The 9,749-nt window shown below is 42.2% G+C and overlaps 1 protein-coding gene across 7 annotated transcripts in view; it reads left to right on the top strand.

The window, feature by feature from the left end:
* ulk1b (unc-51 like autophagy activating kinase 1) overlaps nucleotides 1-6,077 on the top strand; it is a 33,148-nt gene extending 27,071 nt beyond the window's left edge. For 2 of the 7 annotated variants that reach the window (XM_020457503.2, XM_020457506.2), the window contains 3 exons: nucleotides 177-334; nucleotides 706-841; nucleotides 1,907-2,850. In XM_020457503.2, the coding sequence (XP_020313092.1) occupies nucleotides 177-334; nucleotides 706-841; nucleotides 1,907-1,962 (350 nt within the window). In that variant the 3' untranslated portion in view covers nucleotides 1,963-2,850. Of the gene's footprint in view, nucleotides 1-176; nucleotides 375-705; nucleotides 842-1,906 lie in introns of all 7 variants that reach the window. The other 5 variants (XR_004204968.1, XR_004204969.1, XM_031802614.1 and 2 more) reach the window with 5 other exon arrangements.
* The last annotated feature ends 3,672 nt before the right edge of the window (nucleotides 6,078-9,749 follow it).

Genomic DNA, 9,749 nt, shown 5'->3' on the forward strand with positions numbered 1-9,749 from the left:
TTGGAGAAGCCAAAATTAAAAGCCAACATTTACAGGAGAATATAACATTAAACCAAGTAGTAGATAATATATCAATAAATATTATTGAGCCCAACCCTACTTGGAGTAGGTATGCTCTCTGTCTGTATGTAACACTGTTCCTCTCTTAACCCTCTCCTCTGTGACTGTGTGTTTAGTGGTGAAGAGACTGAACAAGCTTTTTAAGTCCAGCGTGTCGTCCTGCCTCTCCCTCAACGCCCGGCTGGAGCGCTTCTTCTCTAGGAAGCACCGTCTCATGGACCACATTAACACTATCACCGCCGAGAGGCTGCTGTTCAGCCACACCGTTCAGATGGTGAGGGAGATACTGTGTTCAGCTCAACACCGTTCAGATGGTGAGGGAGACACTGTGTTCAGCTCAACACCGTTTCTGTCATCTCAGCATCTGATCTCTTCTTCACCCTCTACTAGGCTTGTGGTAGACTCGTTTAACCATTTATACAGCTACATGTTTTCATCAACCACGTGCATGTAGTGTGTAGCTGTCATAAAGTGATATTTGAGTTAACCTGATAATAAGGAGTATGATTGGGGTCTTTGCTATTATTCACCCATACTTCCAAATGGAATCCCTTGTATTCAAACCCATTTACAAACCTTTATCGTAGCAGTATTCCTCTCTCCTATCTGACTTTGCCCACTAACTCTCCCTCTGTCTCTCCCCAGGTGCAGGCTGCTGCTCTGGATGAGATGTTCCACCAGCGAGAGGCGTCGGTGCAGCGCTACCACAAGGCCCTGCTGCTGATGGAGGGCCTGTCCCTGCTCCTCACCGAGCACGAAGACATCCTCATCGTTACCAAATGCAAGTCACCTCTCATCTCTCACCACAACCCCTTACCTAGATCTGGGGTAGCAAAATACTCTTAGCAAAAATGTGTATCTTTAATTTACAATCTGTAGAAACTATGAGAATAGGAAGGTTCAGAACTTTTGTGAAACAGCACAGTGGAAAAAATATATGGCAGCTAGAAATCAAAACTGGATGTTCTTCAGAGATAGTTGGGAGGGGTTGAGAATAGTTGAAGGATGGGACTAAAACAAACAAAAGAGAACGAATGTAAATGATAAACTGGTTGGTTTATAATCGGACCGTATACCACAGGTATGACAAAACATTTATTTTTACTGCTCTAATTACGTTGGTAACCAGTTTATAATACCAATAAGGCACCTCGGTGGGGTTTGTGATATATGGCCAATATACCACGACTAAGGTATGTATCCGGGCACTCCGTGCTTCGTTGTGCATAAGAACAGCCCTTAGCCATGGTATATTGGCCATATACCCACCTCGTGCCTTATTGCTTAAATATACTGTGTCTGTAAAATGTATGTATAGCTGGAAATAGAAGCCTAAGTATTGTTGTCCATTAGTTTTCTCCAATCGGGAGGGGTGATTGGGTTAGGGGAGAATAAGGGAGGGGTTATTGGGTTAGGGGAGAATAAGGGAGGGGTGATTGGGTTAGGGGAGAATAAGGGAGGGGTGATTGGGTTAGGGGAGAATAAGGGAGGGGTGATTGGGTTAGGGGAGAATAAGGGAGGGGTGATTGGGTTAGGGGAGAATAAGGGAGGGGTGATTGGGTTAGGGGAGAATAAGGGAGGGGTGATTGGGTTAGGGGAGAATAAGGGAGGGGTGATTGGGTTAGGGGAGAATAAGGGAGGGGTGATTGGGTTAGGGGAGAATAATAAAGGAACATACATCTTCATAGAACACCATTTTATTTCCATGACTACAGGAATGCAATTTCACACTAAATAGTTTTGGAAGTATACTGTTGTTTACTTAGCTCAGTGACTTGTCCCTTTGACCATATCCATTGATTAACTACTGCTTCTAAAGCCCCATCCCCCCGTTCTCTCTCTGCAGGTAAGGAGTGCATCGAGCGCCGCCTCACAGCACTACAGTCAGGGCTCTGCATCTGAGGACTCTGCTCAGCACCCGTGGATGCTGCTAAACTATGATGTCAGTCATTCTGGACAGACACCACCATGCCCATTCAATCTGACCCCCTCCCTACCAACTCAGTATCCTCCCTCCACCCTCTAGTTTCCATGGAGATACCAGCCAGTGGGGGGAGGTGTTATGAAGGGCCTGGACTGGGTATGGTTGGGACTGGTGACGCTGGTCTCTCATACTCACAGTGGAGCCTGTGACCGCCTAGTTGATGTTGGAGATGAAGGACTTGTGAGAAGGCCACTACTCACTCCTCCGTGTGTCAGACAGGACCCCACTACACGGACTGAGTGTGTTAGCTATTCATTTCTGTGCAGTGTCCCATACACACAGCCTCTAACCGTCAGTAATGCTGCCCTGAGCAATCACAGCCAAGCGGTCTGCCGGAGGATTCTACTGCAGTCACAGACACGCTCCATTTGATTCTGTCAATAATTCAGCGCTAAGCAATCACAAATAGACCCTCACTCCTCTTAAGACATGAGGTATCACTCTATAAGAAGCCACTCTGTGTAAAAAGTATTAATCTCAACCCCTACGCGGGGCATTGTGCTATTTTTAGTTTGGCTTGTAATGGTGATTTGTGGACAATAGTATAGCGTGATATTACAGCGAGTGGGCTTAACTTGTCTGTTTGCCTCTTTTTGGTTTCTTTGATGGTTTACATTGATTTAGATTTTATTTGTCGTTTTCAAGGAAACCAGAAGAGTTTAAGAGCGTTAACACAATTGTATGGACTGTCACAGCCCACATGCCTGTGTGTGGAGAAAAAAATGTTGTGTGTTATTGACCCAGCTTAATGTACATTCCTGTGATAGAACCATATAAAGGTGCTGTTACAGAAGTATTGTACTTTATTCATCCCTGTCTGTGACAATTTGTTGATGCTAAGTTTGCCGTATTAAGAATGACAATGTTGCCATTTTGGACCCAGCAGATAGATTTTTTTGACCATAAACAGGAGAATGTAGAGAGGATTGCTGTATGTGCCACTTCTGGGCCTTGACAGAAAATGGACCTCACTGCGCATTTCCTTTTGACCAAAGTGTTTGATATGGCTGCCATGGTGGAAGAACAGCTGGAACTGCATAAACCCCAATGAGCTTTTTAGTCTGAGTGCTTGAGATGGATCATCTTATTAATATTTCCTGAAGTTTGTAGCAAATATTGTTATTTTATCCAGTATAGGCCAGGAATATTGCCCGAATTGAAAAATAAACCAATTTGCACTGATCTCTGACCAGACACGTGAGATTTAGTTGAGCTTTATTTATTGCACATTTTCCCATTCAAACTTCTTATCGGAGTACAGCAATCACAATCAGTTTGTAAGACATGTTGGCAGTAGAGTAGCAGCCCCTGTGACTGGACTACACCAGTGATATACTGGTGTTATAGCACTGTGTTGAGGTTTATCAGTACTGTACAGAAAGAAGAGTGAAGGTGACTTATAAGATGTACATGAAACATTATATGTTCAGTTTTTCATGTACATATTAGGAGAGATTTCAGTTTATATAGTTATATATTATTGTAGTTTTAGGCAGTTTTGTTTTAGGTTTATTCATAGTCAGATGTATGATGGGTGTCTGAATCTTGACAGGGAAGTGTCATAAGTTATTACATTTTGAAAGGTGCCTTTGAGAAGAAGACCCCCCCCCCCCCCCTAAAAAAAACCTCTACATTTGTACACTGAAAACATATTTGTTGTAGTGAGTGTGTTTGTTTCCTTTCACAGTAGCCAAAATGAGGACTGATACTTGGATTTTATCGTATTGTAGTGTTTCGGTTGTTAAATGGATATTTGCTGGAAAGAGTTTTGTTTGAGGTGGGTGGCTGTTTCCCGAACCACAGCTCTAGGACCACATCATTGTAACCCCAGCAATAACAATTTGTGGGTAGATAAAATATCTGACAATATCTCTGACGGTGCAATGGACCAGTGGTTAGAAGCGACTTCTACCCACTCCAAGAAGCTTGCGTGTTCCGTGTATGCATTTGTGTGAAACCGTGTTTGTGAAAGAGTGAAGAGCTTTTATATTTCCTCACTACAGGGAACTAACAGAAACGAGAGCAGTCCTACAGCTCTGCATATCGAGCTATGGATCCTACCTGACCGCCTTGTTTGTCATGGGTAGAGCAGTATGAGGAAGGGAGCATTTTCCCCTGTGAAGATTGAATATTTTGGTTTCCCCATAGATGCTTTCTTGCCTTTTCCTTTCACCAGTCAGTAAAAAGTATATTTTCTTACTCTGAAATGTTTCGTTTGCATACAGCGTATGTCAATGCATTAATGTCTAGTTTATATGATACACATTCCAGATGATTATGTCATGTCTAGTGACCCATATGCTTCTTGTCACCCAGTGTGATTCCTACGGATCAGCTAGTGTAAAGTGGGAAATGTTCAACGAGTGGCTGGTAGCAAGGCAATGGTAGACCTTTAAGCTTTTTATGCATCTGTCACTTTTTTGTTTTGTTTCTTACAATTAGTAGCCTAAAGCCACATAAATGTCAAATAAATCACTCTGTAGAAGAATTACAACTTAGAAGGTGGTTAATTGAAAAGCCCATGACGTAAAAGCTTGATCTGCACGCCAATGCTTAGGTGACACTAAAAATACATGCCCACTTCCATAAGGGATATCACTGAAAAAACAAGGTTTTGCCATACAACTTCAGAGGTTTGCAGTTTTGCTTCTATGCTTTATAAATGCAGTATACCTGCAAGTTTGTTCCACACTGCTAATTTACCTTACTATCTCAGACTCTGTATCACTTATAAATAATGATGATAAAGTACGTTATTGCTCTAAATGTGTTTATATTACAAAGCATGGATAGAATCCCCCCCCACCCCACACACACACCTTTCAAAACATCTTTCAAAATAATAGTATTAGAACAATCCCTACAGTAAATTCTAGATTTTAGTCAGAGTTACAGTGAGCTCCAAAATTATTGGGGTTGTGACTTTTTTTTGACTGTGCTCCAGCACTTTGGATTTGAAATTATACAATGACTAAAAGGTTAAAGTGCAGACAGTCAGCTTTCATTTGAGGGTATTTTCATCTATATCGTGTGAATGAACCGTTTAGAAATTACAGCACTTTTTGTACATAGTTTCCCCCATTTTAGAGGACCAAAAGTATTGTGACAAAATTCACAGGAGGCTGCTGAGGGGAGTACTCATAACGACTCATAATAATAGCCGAAACAGAGCAAATGGAATGGCAATGTATTTGATACCAGTCCACTAAATCCACTCCAGCCCATTCTCCCCAATGAAGGTGCCACATATACCTATATTAAAATAGTCAAATGTTTTGTTATTTGATCCCATATTCCTAGTACACCGGGATTACGTCAAGTGTGTGAGTCTACAAACTTGTTGGATGCATTTGCTGTTTGTTTTGGTTGAGTTTCAGATTATTTTGTGCCTGATAGAAATGGTAGTCATTTTGGAGTCACTTTTATTGTAAATAAGAATAGAATATGTTCTGAACACTTCTACATTCATATGGATGCTACTATGATTATGAATACTCCTGAATAATGATGTGTGGGAAAGTTACAGAAGCACAAATATCAAATAAAAGTCACTCAAATTACACAATACATAATTTACCATTAATTTCTATTGGGCACAAAATAATCAAACAACAAATTCACAAGTTTGTAGACTCACAAGCTTGATGTAATCATTGTGTTCTAGGAATATGGGACCAAATACTACACTTTTGACTACTTTAATACACATAAGTCAATTTGTCCCAATACTTTTGGTCCCCTAAAATGGGGAGACAATGTACAAAAAGTGCTGTAATTTCTAAACGGTTAAATACCCTCAAATGGAAGCTGACAGTCTGCACTTTAACCTCAGTCATTGTATCATTTCAAATCCAAAGTTCTGGAGAACAGAGCCAAAACGACAACAGTGTCACTGTACTTTTGGAGCTCACTGTATATCTCTGACTGTTGTACACTTAAGCCTGTAAAAGATTTTTAAAAACTATACACATTTAAATGTCTGTGTGATGTATCATTTTTTGGTTTAAAATAATAAAATTGTGCAAGAAATGAAGTTATTTGTTTTATTAGTGCATGTGGTTAATTTGGTGGTTTTATATTCTAGGAAGTTGAAGTTCCCATGTTATACTTCTGGAGGTGTGCAACAAACTCTCTGAAATGTAATTGAAATGTTAGTCTAGCTACTTCTATACTTATAACATTATTGTACACTGTATAAAAATAGAAACAACAATTTCAACGATTTTACTGACTTACAGTTCATTTAAGGAAATCAGTCAATGTAAATAAATTCATTAGACACTAATCTATGGATTTCACATGACTAGAAATACAGATATGGAACAGTTGGTCACAAGCACCTTTAAAAAAGGAGGCTGCGGGGATCACAAAACCAGTCAGTATTTGGTATGACTAGCATTTGCCTCATGCAGCACAACACATGTCCTTTGCATAGAATTGATCAGGCTGTTGATTGTGGCCAGTAGAATGTTGTCCCGCTCTTCAATGGCTGTGTGAAGTTCCTGGATATTGAACAATGCTGTCGATCCAGAGCATCCCAAATATGCTCGATGGGTGACATGTCTGGTGAGTATGCAGGCCATGGAAGAACTGGGACATTTTCAGCTTCCAGGAATTGTGTACAGATCCTTGTGACATGGGCCATGCATTATCATGCTGAAACATGAGGGGATGGCAGCGGATGAATGGCATGACAATGGGCCTCAGGATCTCATCACGGTATCTCTGTGCATTCAAATTGTCATCAATAAAATACAATTGTCTTTGTTGTCCGTAGCTTACGGCTGCCCATACCATAACCCAACTGCCACCATGGGGATCTCTGTTCACAACATTTACATCAGCAAACTGTTCGTCCACACAATGCCATACACGCTACGCTGTTTGCCATCTGCTCGATACAGTTGAAACCAGGATTCATCCATAAAGGGCACACTTCTCCAGCTCCAGTAGCCATCGAAGGTGAGCATTTGCCCACTAAAGTCAGTTACGATGACAAACTGCAGTCAAGTCAAGACCCTGGTGAGGACGATGAGCACATAGATGAGCTTCCCTGAGATGGTTTCTGACAGTTTGTGCAGAAATTCTTTGCTTGTGCAAACCCACAATTTCATCAGGTGGCTGGTCGCAGACCATCCTGCAGGTGAAGAAGCCGGAAGTGGAGGTCCTGGGCTGGCGTAGTTAAATGTGGTTGGCGGTTGTGAGGCCAGTTGGACGTACTTCCAAATTCTCTCAAATTAAGTTGGAGGTGGCCTACGGTAGAGACATTAACATCAAATTATCTGGCAACAGCTCTGCTGGACATTCTTGCAGTCAGCATGCCAATGGCACACTACCTCAAAACTTGAGACATCTGTGGCATTGTGTTGTGTGAGGAAACCACATTTTAGAGTGACCTTTTATTGTCCCTAGCACAAGATGCACCTGTGTAATGATCATGCTGTTTAGTCAGTTTCTTGATATGCCACAACTGTCAGGTGGATGGATTATCTTGGCAAATGAGAATTTTATTTTTATTTTTTTTATTTTACCTTTATTTAACCAGGTAGGCAAGTTGAGAACAAGTTCTCATTTACAATTGCGACCTGGCCAAGATAAAGCAAAGCAGTTCGACAGATAAAACGACACAGAGTTACACATGGAGTAAAAACAAACATACAGTCAATAATGCAGTATAAACAAGTCTATATACAATGTGAGCAAATGAGGTGAGAAGGGAGGTAAAGGCAAAAAAGGCCATGATGGCAAAGTAAGTACAATATAGCGAGTAAAATACTGGAATGGTAGTTTTGCAATGGAAGAATGTGCAAAGTAGAAATAAAAAATAATGGGGTGCAAAGGAGCAAAATAAATAAATAAATAAAAATTAAATACAGTTGGGAAAGAGGTAGTTGTTTGGGCTAAATTATAGGTGGGCTATGTACAGGTGCAGTAATCTGTGAGCTGCTCTGACAGTTGGTGCTTAAAGCTAGTGAGGGAGATAAGTGTTTCCAGTTTCAGAGATTTTTGTAGTTCGTTCCAGTCATTGGAAGCAGAGAACTGGAAGGAGAGGCGGCCAAAGAAAGAATTGGTTTTGGGGGTGACTAGAGAGATATACCTGCTGGAGCGTGTGCTACAGGTGGGAGATGCTATGGTGACCAGCGAGCTGAGATAAGGGGGGACTTTACCTAGCAGGGTCTTGTAGATGACATGGAGCCAGTGGGTTTGGCGACGAGTATGAAGCGAGGGCCAGCCAACGAGAGCGTACAGGTCGCAATGGTGGGTAGTATATGGGGCTTTGGTGATAAAACGGATTGCACTGTGATAGACTGCATCCAATTTGTTGAGTAGGGTATTGGAGGCTATTTTGTAAATGACATCGCCAAAGTCGAGGATTGGTAGGATGGTCAGTTTTACAAGGGTATGTTTGGCAGCATGAGTGAAGGATGCTTTGTTGCGAAATAGGAAGCCAATTCTAGATTTAACTTTGGATTGGAGATGTTTGATATGGGTCTGGAAGGAGAGTTTACAGTCTAACCAGACACCTATGTATTTGTAGTTGTCCACGTATTCTAAGTCAGAGCCGTCCAGAGTAGTGATGTTGGACAGGCGGGTAGGTGCAGGTAGCGATCGGTTGAAGAGCATGCATTTAGTTTTACTTGTATTTAAGAGCAATTGGAGGCCACGGAAGGAGAGTTGTATGGCATTGAAGCTTGCCTGGAGGGTTGTTAACACAGTGTCCAAAGAAGGGCCGGAAGTATACAGAATGGTGTCGTCTGCGTAGAGGTGGATCAGGGACTCACCAGCAGCAAGAGCGACCTCATTGATGTATACAGAGAAGAGAGTCGGTCCAAGAATTGAACCCTGTGGCACCCCCATAGAGACTGCCAGAGGTCCGGACAGCAGACCCTCCGATTTGACACACTGAACTCTATCAGAGAAGTAGTTGGTGAACCAGGCGAGGCAATCATTTGAGAAACCAAGGCTGTCGAGTCTGCCGATGAGGATATGGTGATTGACAGAGTCGAAAGCCTTGGCCAGATCAATGAATACGGCTGCACAGTAATGTTTCTTATCGATGGCGGTTAAGATATCGATACCTTGAGCGTGGCTGAGGTGCACCCATGACCAGCTCTGAAACCGGATTGCATAGCAGAGAAGGTATGGTGAGATTCGAAATGGTCGGTAATCTGTTTGTTGACTTGGCTTTCGAAGACCTTAGAAAGGCACGGTAGGATAGATATAGGTCTGTAGCAGTTTGGGTCAAGAGTGTCCCCCCCTTTGAAGAGGGGGATGACCGCAGCTGCTTTCCAATCTTTGGGAATCTCAGACGACATGAAAGAGAGGTTGAACAGGCTAGTAATAGGGGTGGCAACAATTTCGGCAGATAATTTTAGAAAGAAAGGGTCCAGATTGTCTAGCCCGGCTGATTTGTAGGGGTCCAGATTTTGCAGCTCTTTCAGAACATCAGCTGAATGGATTTGGGAGAAGGAGAAATGGGGAAGGCTTGGGCGAGTTGCTGTTGGGGGTGCAGTGCTGTTGTCCGGGGTAGGAGTAGCCAGGTGGAAAGCATGGCCAGCCGTAGAAAAATGCTTATTGAAATTCTCAATTATGGTGGATTTATCAGTGGTGACAGTGTTTCCTATCTTCAGTGCAGTGGGCAGCTGGGAGGAGGTGTTCTTATTCTCCATGGACTTTACAGTGTCCCAGAACTTTTTTGAGTTAG

Source organism: Oncorhynchus kisutch, linkage group LG23, assembly GCF_002021735.2.
Source record: "Oncorhynchus kisutch isolate 150728-3 linkage group LG23, Okis_V2, whole genome shotgun sequence".
NCBI lineage: Eukaryota > Metazoa > Chordata > Actinopteri > Salmoniformes > Salmonidae > Oncorhynchus > Oncorhynchus kisutch.